This window comes from Carassius gibelio, chromosome A7 (genome assembly GCF_023724105.1).
Source record: "Carassius gibelio isolate Cgi1373 ecotype wild population from Czech Republic chromosome A7, carGib1.2-hapl.c, whole genome shotgun sequence".
Classification (NCBI taxonomy): domain Eukaryota; kingdom Metazoa; phylum Chordata; class Actinopteri; order Cypriniformes; family Cyprinidae; genus Carassius; species Carassius gibelio.
The window spans coordinates 42,292,434-42,306,283 of record NC_068377.1 but is presented as its reverse complement, the minus strand read 5'-3'; the positions used below and the strand labels follow the sequence as shown (position 1 = coordinate 42,306,283).

Below are 13,850 nucleotides of genomic sequence, written 5' to 3'. Positions count from 1 at the left end.
GAGTGTTCAGGAGAGTGAGTGTTCAGGAGAATGAGTATTCAGGAGAGAGAGTGTTAAGGAGAGTGAGTGTTCAGGAGAGAGAGTGTTAAGGTGAGTGAGTGTTCAGGTGAGAGAGTGTTAAGGTGAGTGAGTGTTCAGGAGAGTGTTTTTTCAGGTGAGTGTTCAGGAGAGTGAGTGATCAGGAGAGTGAGTGTTCAGGAGAGAGAGTGTTCAGGAGAGAGAGTGTTAAGGTGAGTGAGTGTTCAGGAGAGAGAGTGTTAAGGAGAGTGAGTGTTCAGGAGAGAGAGTGTTAAGGTGAGTGAGTGTTCAGGAGAGTGTTTTTTCAGGTGAGTGTTCAGGAGAGTGAGTGATCAGGAAGGTGTTCAGAGGGGTGTTCAGGAGGATGTTCAGGTGAGTGAGTGTTCAGGAGAGTGAGTGTTCAGGTGAGTGTTCAGGAGAGTGAGTGTTCAGGAGAGAGAGTGTTCAGGAGAGAGAGTGTTAAGGAGAGTGAGTGTTCAGGAGAGAGAGTGTTAAGGTGAGTGAGTGTTCAGGAGAGTGTTTGTTCAGGTGAGTGTTCAGGAGAGTGAGTGATCAGGAGGGTGTTCAGAGGGGTGTTCAGTAGGATGTTCAGGTGAGTGAGTGTTCAGGTGAGTGATCAGGTGAGTGAGTGTTCAGGAGAGAGAGTGTTAAGGTGAGTGAGTGTTCAGGAGAGTGTTTGTTCAGGTGAGTGTTCAGGAGAGTGAGTGATCAGGAGGGTGTTCAGAGGGGTGTTCAGGTGAGTGTTCAGGAGAGTGAGTGTTCAGGTGAGTGTTCAGGAGAGTGAGTGTTCAGGAGAGTGATCAGGTGAGTGATCAGGTGAGTGAGTGTTCAGGAGAGAGAGTGTTCAGGAGAGAGAGTGTTCAGGAGAGAGAGTGTTAAGGAGAGAGAGTGTTAAGGAGAGTGAGTGTTCAGCAGAGAGAGTGTTAAGGTGAGTGAGTGTTCAGGAGAGTGTGTGTTCAGGTGAGTGTTCAGGAGAGTGAGTGATCAGGAGGGTGTTCAGAGGGGTGTTCAGGAGGATGTTCAGGTGAGTGAGTGTTCAGGAGAGTGATCAGGTGAGTGAGTGTTCAGGTGAGTGATCAGGTGAGTGTGTGTTCAGGAGAGTTAGTGTTCAGGAGAGTGAATGTTCAGGAGAGTGTTCAGGTGAGTGTTCAGGAGGGGTCAGGTCAGATGAGGAGCGGTCGATCACAGGTCTGAAATCATTGCAGTAATCCAGGCTGGAAAGATTATGGATCTGATTAGATTTAATTTTCATCGCTGTTCTTTAAGATGAACCACATTCATATCTATTGCTATGAGAAGCTATTTTAGTTTACTCTTTACCTCCGTCGTGTCTGCCCATCTGATCTCGTTGTATCTATGAGATAAAGCACTGCCCTGCTCTGTCTCCATCTGATTGGTCTGTGGCGATAAGCCCCGCCCCTCCCACACCGCTGCTTCTGTCAATACTAATATGCGAACAGCATTGATGAACTGTCAGGTGCTCCTCACTGCGTCTCATCTCTCACACTTTCTGTGTTCATGTGAGGACCAAAGTCACGGCTCACCCTTGAAGATCCTGCCAGTGGAGGCCGGCAGATAAAGACGTGTTTATGTATATCGATCAGACTGTGAAATCAGCTCTAGTGCAGATGCTGCCCGTCAGTGAGAGATGCGAACAGCACAACATCTGCCGACTCACTGACCTTGCTGCATTAATTTCATGTCCAGACTTACTGTAATGTCTAACTATAAGAATGAAACTCTTTTACATCATTGATCTGTTTCACACTAATCTAATTAAATGGTATTTATGAAAAGAAAATGCTATTTCTAAAAGTTTGAAATAATTTAAATTTTTCTGCTCACCAGGGCTGTGTCTATTTGATCAAAAATACAGTACAAATTGTGAAATATTATTCCAATGTAAATATAATTATAAGCTGTGTTCTGTGTGAATCTCTGTTAAAGTGTAATGTATTTCTGTGATGCTGCGCTGTATTTTTAGCATCATTCCTCCAGTCTTCAGTGTCACATGATCTTCAGAAATCAGCAAATATGATGATTTACTGCTCAAGAATAATTTCTCAATCAATTTCATTGATTATTATCAATGTTGAACACAGTTGTGCTGCTCAATATTTCTTTGAAACTGTGATAACTATTTTATTTTTCAGGATTCACAGAGAATAGAAAAGTTCAAAATAACAGCATTTATTTGAAACAAGAACTTTTGTAACATCACACAAGGTTTCTGTTTCAAATAAATGCTGTTATTTTGAACTTTCTATTCTCTGTGAATCCTGAAAAATAAAATGCATCACAGTTTCCACAGAATTATTGTGCAGCACAACTGTGTTCAACATTGATGGATTAGATGAGATTTGGCCTGTGTTGAGCTGTAATCTGTAGAAAGATTTTCTGGGATGGGATGAGAGTGATATGTGATTTGTATTATTTACAGCTGAGAGATACAGAGATCTCAAGCTTTCCAAACAAACACAGGCAGGCAGATTGTTTGAGCATCCTCGGCTGTTTGGGGCAGAAGCTGAAAGGCTGCCAAAGGTGTTTGTCACTGTTGGTGAAGACACCTGTCAGTCACAGCAGGAGGCGGGGTTACGGAGGGGGCTGATGCGGGGTGACGTGTTTTGACTCTGAGATGCTGCAGACGAGAGCCGAGCGGATGGTGATTGATTGAACACAAACATACAGATTCACGTGAACCAAACGCTCGTCGTCTGCTTCCAAATGCAGATTTCTAGCTATGATGTGCCAGTCGCGGTTAGTTCCTGCAGACGGCCAGTGGGCACAAACATCAGCAGTAATTAGTCCATTATTCACACTAATAATGTTCTAGGAGTGCCACGTGAGCTCCGGTCCGAGGCTTTTAGCCGTGTTTCCATGGTGACGCTCCAGCGTTACGCCAGAATCACATTCTTCGACAAACCTCCGCAATTACATCTGTGCTCTATAATTACCCCCAGATGCCCAGACACGGAGATGCCCACATCTGTCTGAGAAGAGTGCATTTCAGAGCATCAGAGTGTGTGTTGTGTAAGAGCTGCTGTTAGACATTATAAATACAGCAGTGTCCTGTTTCATAAGATATTAGAGCATCGAGCTCCTACAGAGCAGACGCTAATTCTCCGTCTCTGGGGGAAAACTGATTGGATTTCAGAGTTACATAAAAATCAATCTCTTCATGATTGCATAAATTCATTTTTCATTTGAGCTAAAATAGCTAGATGAGAGGAAATCGAATCATCCGTTTGAACCGAGGAGCAGAATAACACAGTCACCTGGACCACAGACGAAGCGTCCTGTAGATGTTTCCTGATCTTCTGCTCATCTTTGTGTTTCATGTCATTTGGGAGATGTTTGAAAGGAACAGGTCATCCACTAAATAAACCTCATGTCATTATTTCCTCACCCTATGTGTATGCTGCTGTTGTATTCTTCAGTTAAATGCAGAAAAACAAGGAGTGTTGAATCTGCAGCTAAATAAAGACAGTTATGTTTCAGTGTGTAGATCCGTGATAGAGGAGCATGACATCTGCTGATCTCCAGCGCTCCTGTGTTTGGGTGAGCAGATCTTTATTCAGAAGCGTGTGCAGAGGTCACCGTTCTCTCCTGTCAGACTGTCACTGTGTCTGTCTGAGAGCATTAGATGTGCTTACCGTGACACGAAGGACAGATCCACACTGGACAATCTGAGCTGAACAACAGGAAGTCTTTATCACAGTTTAACAGCGACAAACCACGTGAAGTAGTCATATAGAATGTAGAATATAAACACATGCTATTTATTAATGAATAGCTTTGTCTTCATCCAGACATCCTTGAAACAAGATGCATCTGCAAGACTCTCTCTGTGTTGCACTTGAATTATGGTAATGGGATAAAATAAAACCGTAATAATATGGGCAATAATATTTGGTGGATGGTTAAAGTGTTGAAGAACCCTCTGTGAACTCTTTCTATGTCTTGTGTAGGTTTCAGTGTTTCTACAGCTGTTTGTAATGAATGGAGTCTGTGCTCCTGATGATCATGGAGAGTAATAACACTGATGTTCTCTGACAGTGAAGGTCTGGATCCTCTCAAACGTCTTCACGGCTTGTTCTGTAATCGACCGACCACACTCAGGGTTTCAATCAATGGTGTCTGGACTTCTGTTCCTTTATTTTTGTCAGACTGGGTTGAATTCACATGAAGCTAGACTGTAGTTTTGTTCTAATGTGGAACGCGGTGCTCAGACTCATATTCTCTGCATTAAGACGGTATTTCTCTGTATTTCAGGTCTGTGTATGTATATATTACACAAGTCTCTTCTACTCACTAGGGCTGCTTTTATTTGATCAAAAATACAGTACAGACAGTGATGAATTACAATTTAAAATAACCCTTTTCTATTGTAATATTTTGTAAAATGTTATTCCTGTGATTAAGTTTTTTCTTTTTTTTTCTTTTTTACACAAGCTTAACATGGTTTCCACAGAAATATTGAGCAGCACAACTGTGTTCAACACTGATAATAATCAGTAATGTGAGTCTTGAGCAGTAAATCATCATATTATTCTGATTTCTGAAGATCATGTGACAATAAAATACAGCGGAGCATCACAGAAATACATTACACTTTTATTCAAGATTGGATTTTGGCGTTTTGGTCTCTCTCTTTGGTAATATTTCACTTACATGCTGTGTTCATTCAACTGTATATGTTTTACCATACTTCATCCATTTTGTAACCCATGGGTTTGCATCCATAATGAAATACTAGTTCTTTAGTTCCAGTTATTTTATTTATAAAACACATTTAAAACAATCACATGACAGACCAGAGTGCTGTACAACATATGGATCATATATTTACACAACATCAATTTGCAAAGGCTTCAGAAAACAAGTGAGTTTTCAAAAGTGATTTAAAATCCAATAAAGACGTATCAGCTGTAAGGGGTGATGACAGACTGCTCCCCAGTCTAGAGCAGTCTCAGAGAAAGCTCCTCTGCGTTTCAGCCTTGTACAGGGAACAGAAGTAGGTTTGATTACTAGATCTTAAATCTCTGGAAGGGTTGTGAGGATGCAGCAAATATGATAGGTAACGCAGAGTGAGATTTACATTTATAGACAAATAAGATCATTTAAAAATGTATCCTAGAGTTAACAGGAAGCTAATGAAGAGCTCGCAGCAAGGGGTGGCAGGATCTTATTTGTGGCCTTTTTTAAGAAATTTGGCTGCTGCATTTTGGACCAATTGTAAACGAGCTACTTGGGACTTTGAGATGCCATAATACAAAGAGTTGCAATAGTCCAATCGAGAAGTGATAAACGCATGAACAGCTGTCTCAGGAGGTCTTTCAGGCAGACAAAGCTTAATATTTAAGAGTAAGAGGAGCTGGAGAAAGCTAGAGGCAACAACCGAGACGTGTTTCTCAAGAGTGAGCCGACTGTCTAAGAAAACACCAAGGTTGTTACATTTAAAATCTCAGTTAACTGTTATTAAACCATTTCAATTAAAAATTATGAGCTAACTAGTCTTGATTCAACATTAACATTGAAGTGCTACCTATTGCACTACAGTATAATCACACAATAGCAACGCTGTCCAGAGTATTTAGCTATTCTACCCGTGCTTATCTCCATCATTGGTATAAGTGACAGTGGGTGTTAACTAGTCTCAGCCTCAGACTGGAAACAAAGATGCATGGCTCCAAACCCTCACGAGAGAAGAAAGACATTGCTAATCAAGATCAGCTGAACACTGGACTTTCAAAAGTATGTTATTGTGGCGAAATTTCCATGCCTCGAAACGTGACGATGAACGAAACAAACTGTTGGTTGTTTGACATTTGGGACATTTAGATTTTGCATTTCATGACACCTGTGCTGTGTGTGAGCAGTGATGGCCAACAGGTGCATGAGGACAGAAGATGATGGAGTGATGCAGGTCAGTCAGTGCCATCAGGACCACTGTGAGGAGACTGTGACCTGGACAAACACACACACACACAGTCTCTCTCTCTCTCTCTCTCTCTCACACACACACACACACACAGTCTCTCTCTCTCTCTCTCTCACACACACACACACTCACTCACTCACTCTCTCTCTCTCACACACACACACACACACACAGTCTCTCTCTCTCTCTCACACACACACACACACACACACACACAGTCTCTCTCTCTCTCTCTCTCACACACTCACACACACACACACTATGAGAGAGTGTGTTCATTTATCAGCAGTCTATCCTTTACCGTACGAGGTTTTCTGGCCACCAGCAGGTCATGAAGTCTCTGTGCCCTCATTATATTTGGGCTTTGTGTCTATTTTAAGATGTGCCCTAATATCAGAGCAGAACACCCTTCTGAGGAGCCAGAATCTGACGGGAGCCGCTGAGGGCGGTCACTCTGAGGTCAGGGATCTGTGGATCAGGAGTAATATGATGGACGTTAGATGTACAAGCTGTCATGGTAAGCTTCATCTGGGTGTTTTCCTCAGGAGGGAAATAAAGAGAGAGTCCACACACAATGATTCCTCAAGCATTAGTTCTCAAGCCTGTGAGTCTCTTCTGCTGCTGATGTTCTCCAGCGGAGGAAGCTCTGGAGATCTGTCGAGTGTGATTTACACCTTCAGATCACACTTGTGCTCCTGCTGTTAATCGCCTGCGGTGATGAGGCTCTCTGAAGACATCGTTCAGGTTTCTCTGGAGATGCCGTCGATCTCTGGAGTGTCTGATTGTCCTCGAGTGAATTCACCGGGAGAATATGAATGAGAAAATACTCACATATAACATCTAAATGTGATCTGAAGCAGATATGAGCGCTGTTTGCTGTGCTTTTGACCATCCCTGGCCTGTAGAGCTCAGATTCATGTTTCAAAGTTGTAAATAAAGGTTATTAGAAAATACTTCTCTATTCTTTCTACTTCAAAATGTCATCTTTAAATGGGTCATGAACTGCCTTTTTATAATCTTGTACTGTTCTCTGAGGTCCACTTATAATGTTATTAAGATTCTTCAGATCATAATTGAGAAGTAATAGTCTATTTTCGGTCCTGTTTCTGACCCTCTTCAGAGCGTTGTGTTTGAATAGAATGTGATTTAGGACAAAAACCCATGAATGCTCCGTACATCTCTAACAGTCTATAATAACAGGCAAAGCTATAGTGTTCACGTAATGAAACAGTTTCTCACTCGTGTGTGGTGTGACATACAGTATTCATTTGCGTTCATCTTAAAAAGGGATGTGTGGAGAGAGAAACATCAGCCTGTTCTTCTGTTCTCTCTCTGTCCAGATGGTGACCGCTGCACGGTCCAGCCATTATTAATGAGACGTGAGCGTCGTGATGTAGGTGTAGACAAACAGTACGACCTGAAACTGTTTCCTGTATGAGAGGAAGCAGAATCACATTACCACTGAAGATGTGAGACAGAAGATCCCAAAAATAAAGTGCATTGTGTGATCGAGTCTTGATGAAATAAATGCGTGTCACAATTTAATAAATTGATCAGAACAGCCTTTGACCACATCCTTTATTTGTCTGTCAAATATTAGGGTTAAAATGAAAATGACTCTGAGTCTGTTCTGGATCTTCTTGACCGCTTCGATGTAAACTCCACAGATGTTGAAGTGATTGATCCGTCTGAGTTTGGTCCTCCTGAAGTCAGGTTTGTGCTGGTTCTTGTCATGTTTCCAGTCCAGAAGCCACACTGAGCTCTAAACACTCTCACGTCATGAAATCTTAATAGCGGGAGGGAGACAGCCAGATTTATGAAAATGAATAATTGACCAGTGTTTTCTCTTCTTCCTGTGACAGCCCTGAGCACTGAATATTTAGAGATCTGGTTTATTTGCTCTGGTTTACATCTCTTCAGATGCGCTGCTGTGTTCAACAGCGACTGTACTGTATGTGGAGTGTCTGCTAAATTAAGAATCATTAAGAGCTCGTTATGATTTCAGATCTTAAAGCTTTATTAGATGCACGATTCATCCGTGACATAACTCTGCTGTGATCATTGGCTTCAGCTGATGTCATCGCTCATCCCTTAGTAATGAATAGAATAATAAGTGTTGATTTGTTCTGTTTTAATGATATATACATGTATGTCTTTTATTTCCGTCTAGATCTGCTCAGATCTCTGTTTCCTTCATCTAAAGAGTCTGCTCAGTAAAGACTGGAAGGGATACTAACTTGCTGCCCTCAGCAGAACACAAAAGAACACATCTTTAGATATTGTCACAAGAAGGGAAGGGGTCAGTCAGATTTGAGTCAGAAGTGGACGTGGATCTGTGACGAGGCTCTGATCCGGATCGGAGCAGTAAACCAGAGCCGATCCAGATTCACTCGGCCGGTGACTGTGAGCAATCTGCCTCGTGTTGGCTGTGTTGGAGTCATGTTCTCCTGAAGGTTCTTGCCAACAGTTTTGTGGTAATTAACCTAATTCAGCTGTGCTGTTAAACATGTCTCAGGTCAATATCACAACTAGACACTGATGAATCTGGGGCGAGAGCGAGCGGAGCGCTGAAGTAGAAGCGGCTCTAATGAGCTGCGGCAGGACGAGCGTTTGACCCGTGTGAAACACGCTTTAATGTGAAACTCAGATCTGCTGTTGTCTTACACTGCTGCTCTCATGTTTCTCACACTTGAAATCTTTTCTTGCTCGCTGGCTTTGAGCGGATCAGTTCTCCAGTGAAAGATTGATGTGTGATTGTGAGATGTATGACTGTGAAGCACTAACGCTGTCTTCCTCTCTCTCTCTCTCCTCGGTGCTGTCCGGGAACAGAAGAGTACGCGGTGGAAGGTAAGCGGCTGATCATTACCCGTTACTGAAGCTGTGTGATGGTGAGGATTGGTGTCGGCCGCTCTCAGATTGGACTGCGGTTTTGGTGACTTCTGGGGGCTTTGATTTGCTGCGAAATGAGATGTACTCTTCCTTGTTGTCTTTTTCTTCTGATGAGTTGGTTTGATTTGTACTTTCGGTCAGTTGAATTGGCAGGGCTCAGTGTTGTTTTATGGCATCCCGCTCTGTCGTGTGAAGGTTGTTCTCATCCCGTACGCTGAAGGTTAAACCCTCCTCATGGTGTCACTCTGGCGTCTGACAGAAACTCGCTCGCGTCCGTCGAGGGCCAGATGTATTTACCCATAATTCCCCTGCAGGCTGGATTTGTCTGTGTAATTGATGGCGCTGTGCTTCTCTCAGGTGTGTGTTTGGGGATAAGGCACAGGTATCTGGATGTTTTCCCTCTATCAGGACGCTGCTGGTGGATTACCCCTCTCTACCCAGCATGCCTCAGGAGGCATGTCGCTATGGCAACAGAGGAGATGTGTGTGTGTGTGTGTGTGTGTGTGTGAGCTGATGATGATGGCAGAACACGCTTCATTGGCAGGAGCTTCATGGGTGTTATCCACATGTTTCCAGACGGTGTTTTCAACTTGATTTACACAAATCTGATAATTGTGTAATTTCCATTATCGTCTGAGCTGAAGCTTCAGCACTATTCAGTTTCCTTTTCGTGCATATCAATTTTCATTTTACAATAATTAAAACTTTTATCACAATATTGAATTATGTTACAAAAATATTAAGCCTTTTCTTCTTAATAACAATTTTAAAGGGCTCATCGGATTAACATTTTCCACAATGGCATGATTATTAGGGTCTACGTGAAATGTTTAGCTTTAAAACCCTTAATAGCTGTGTGATCAACACCCTTCCTGCCTTGTCAAAAACAGCTCTGCCCACACAACCTGTTCTGGTGTATGTCTCTTTAAATGATAATGAGTTACTGTGCACCCCTCCCCCCATTTAAAATCAGATAAATCCCCTCCTCTCTTGTCTGCTCTGAGGCTCTTAATGATGGTTTGTGTTGGGCTGTGCAGCCGATGACAGAACATGTTCTCCGTGAACTCCTGTCATGTGTCAGAACGAGTACACTGCTGTCTCTTGAGCTCTGTGGGAGGACACCTTCAGATTAACGGGTGGTAATATTATAACAAGAACCCCGTCCTAGAGATCAGATCATTTTCTCACATGCTTGCAGAGAAAGGCGTTTTTCTGTTTTTTTATTGTTTACCTTTCTTACATGTTCCCGGGGGCGTAACGGACCCCGGAAGAAGCTCGTTGTCGTCCCTCACCAGCTGGTGCTGTAGACAAATAAAGTTTGAAAGACTCCGTTTGCATTGAACTTTCAGAGCTGCTGATGCTCAAACAGCAACATAACACACTAACTACTGTTAAAAAAGTGAAGTCGCAATCAATCATCCCTTTAACAACTTTTTCCAAATAACAAGAAGAACATTTAAAAACAATAAAACAATGCTGGATTAAACAGCATGAAGTAAACAAATGTTTCAAACAGATTCAAGTACAAAAGACCAGAAGAGAGAACAGTGATCATGTTCAGCCAGAACAGCGGTCTGAGAACATGGCAGTAGTGATTGAGTCGTGAAGAGACGGGACGAGAGAGTGAATGATGCAGACGTGTGTGTCTTTACACATCAGTACATCAGGACTCCAGACTCTTCTCGTTCTCTGAGTCTGTGAAGAGAGGTCTGAAGCGTGTTGTGTGGGTCAGTCAGGAAGAGTCGAGACTGGAGATCTCAGCGCTGACCTGGAGATGATCGACGGTCCACAGAACCGGTCAGACCCTGTAGAGCATCTGCTGCGTGAAGAATGATCTCTCAGATACAGACAGAGAGCGAGACGAACACAGACACTGAAGAACTGAGGGATTCAGGCCAGTGCTGATCTCTTATCCAGTGATTAGTATGACCGCTACAGATGAGTGATCCTGACCGATTATCTATCAATGAACTAAACCTGCAACAAGTCATCAGATTCTGACCTGGATCCGCTTGTTAATCTAGCTTTACTTAAATAAGTCTGATCATCTTCAAAAAGACTTTCATTACATCTGCATTTATGCAGTCGGCTGATGTTTTTATCCAAAGCAGCTTTACTAAATTAAAATACAAAACTACAGAGAGTTGTATCTGCATCTTTATGAAAATAAATGAAGTGCATTATAATAATTGTAATAATTCAGAGGCAGAGCAGGTTTCTGTTTCATTGTGGCTCAAGCAGATGCTTGGTTTGCCTCATCGAGTCTCTGTTGTCCTGTTTAACACGGCAAAGATGCTCTGAAACAATCTGGACAGTGCTTTAGAAATAAAGCTGACTTGACTTTAATCTGTACTCTTTAGATTTTATTTCTTTGTTATTAGACCATATAATGAAGGTCAATGGGTGCCAGTGATGCTTGGTTCCCAGCATTCTTCAGAAACATTTCACACAGATTACCACGAGGGCGAGAGTGTATGAGATTATGAGATCATTTGTGATGATTCCCATGGACCACACACACTCAAACCCAGAAAGCAGTTCATTTGAACTAAAAAAGTAATGAAATAAGAACAAATAAATAAAGGACAAGCAATAGCACAAACAAAAACAATAACAAGATGCAGATTTATTTGCGTTGCTGTCTCTTTAAGACCTCACGCATGCATCTCATTCCCTTCTATGATTAATACAAATCAACCGTTTACGTGAATACTCGCTAAGACAGGCATTTTGACCTAATTTTGTGTGTATTTGAACGTTTCCTCACAATAGGGCACCAAACAGAGCTCTTTTTGCACTTGAATGGTTTAAAGTCACTTCACTGTTTAAATTGGCAACACATTCGGTCATCTGTCACCGCATCACAAGCACAGAACCTGCGAGAAGGAGTAGGATTATGCTCAGTAAATACACACAACCGTGATTCAGGTCCTGCTCTATAAATGACCAGACAGTGAATAATGTGAGAGCTGTGAGGCGTGCTTCTTTCAGATGTTGTCACAGGGATGTGGACGGGGACACTGGCAGTGATTAATGTTAGATAACCTGCTGTTCTTATGAGAGAGTGAATGGACACGGCCGTGCTCGAGCCAGATTGGGGTCCTGGACGCCCTGTTTTCAGGGGCTGGTGTAATTAGGGTCTCTGACGGGGTCTTCAGAAGCTGTGGTGAGATCGAGCGTCTCTCAGGAGCCCGTGGGGAAGGAGGCTCTCGTCTGCCACAGAAAAGCCCCACAGATGGATGAGCCGGGAACGCCGTGACCCCGTTCTGCTCCCAAACCTGTCACCTGTGTTTCCTGACCGCGTGCGTGAACTCTGATTGGTCTGGAATGAGTTTGAAGCATTGGTGCTGTTAGTTCTGCAGAGATTCAGAGCTTCTGGAAGCAGAAAGCTGTTTCTTCTGGTCACGGATGATTGGTTTGTTTGTCTGACTGTAGATCTGCCGATCGGCTGCTGTCCTTATCTGCCCCATCCCAGATATAATGATCGTTCCCTCTGGAACATTCGGGATTAAACCTCATGACGGCTGGAGGATCTGGGATATTTCCTCCTCTCTTGGCTGTAAAATGGAAGGCTGATGTCCTCTGTAGATATGAGATTAAAGTTTGCAGTTATCACAGATTAGAGTGGATCAACTAAACCAGATTATGGATTATTTCTAAACATTCTCCAGAGAGTTTTTCTCATTTTGTGTGCGATGGGTTCGTGTGATGTACAGATGAAACGGGTCGCTGTGGTTCTGTGTAGAAATGAGGAGACCTCAGCTGATCATAGTATTGATAATTCATTGATCCAGCCGTGTGTTGGTCACTTATACACCAGCAGCTGTGAATCTGTGTGTGGAGGCTTGGTCACACTGAGGGGCTTTTCAAATACTCACTGACCTTTAGGAATAATTATTGACCTCTTGAAGTAGTTGCCCATTCATGACTGGATTGACTTGTATTGATCTGTTCTATCTTCCCATAATGCACTGCTGCAGCACTCTGTAGCTCCGTCTGTGTGATGGTGCTGATGATACCCTCCACATCAGTGTGACCAGAGAGAGAGCGAAGCTTCACAAACACATGACGTGTCACTTGAAGAAGAGCAGAGAGACCATGTGACTACAGCAGACCTGAGGCGTCCAATCAGCAGGCAGCGTTAGTGAAGCAGGGTTCTGCAGGACTTTAAACTCAAACTGAAGACTTTTTAAGACCTGCACAAATAGAAGGAGTACCATATGAGCGGTAGGCCAATGTCTGTAGTACCATATCAAGCTGTGCCATTAGTGTGAAAAGCATAACTTACACTTCAGACACAAGTTAAAAAAATGATCTTTACATCTTTACATTTCAGCCTGTAAACCATTGTTAAGAAAATGCAAAAGTCAAAAGTATGAATTATTATATTAATTTACACAATTATTATTAATAAATTATTATAGCAATGAAATAAATTAAATAAGGGGTGTGCGATATTTACAAAAAATGATATCTCTATTCTGGGATTTTATCTATAACAATAATTAGATGATGTTTTTCAGTGTGTGATTGTGCTGGTATCTTAAGAACTACTGTCAATAGCTGACACCTGCATTGTTTCATATTCTTCTTACGAAAAATAACCATGGTTTTATTATAGTAAAACTGTAGTAACCCATGGTTTTTTGGCGTGTTGACCACCATTTGTATAACCACAGATTTACTACAAATACCATGGTTAAACTATGGTTAATATATGGTTAATTTTTGTAAGGGCCGTGTGGTCAGTTCACAGCAGTTATAGAAATTAATCATTTCCATCAAGTTTTATGTAAATTTTTACATATTGTTAGTCATATTGTTGCATTTGGATTGTGACCAAGCATATTAAATCAGTATTAACAAAAGTTTTATTTGCAGTGCAGAGGAAGCACAGAAGCTGCATTAGAAGAGTCATTTACATGCATCTACACACGGTTTAATGCAGCTCACAGGGACATGGGATACTTTAACCTGCGGTCACAGATGCATACATAATGTT

General features: G+C 42.2%; 1 protein-coding gene across 1 annotated transcript in view; it reads left to right on the top strand.

Annotated features, from left to right (window-relative positions):
- The window catches only part of LOC128017572 (neurexin-2-like), a 341,885-nt gene that overhangs the window by 88,538 nt on the left and 239,497 nt on the right, over window positions 1-13,850 (top strand). The window contains exon 3 of the mRNA XM_052602977.1: window positions 8,789-8,806. Within this exon, the coding sequence (XP_052458937.1) occupies window positions 8,789-8,806 (18 nt within the window). The remainder of the gene's footprint in view (window positions 1-8,788; window positions 8,807-13,850) is intronic.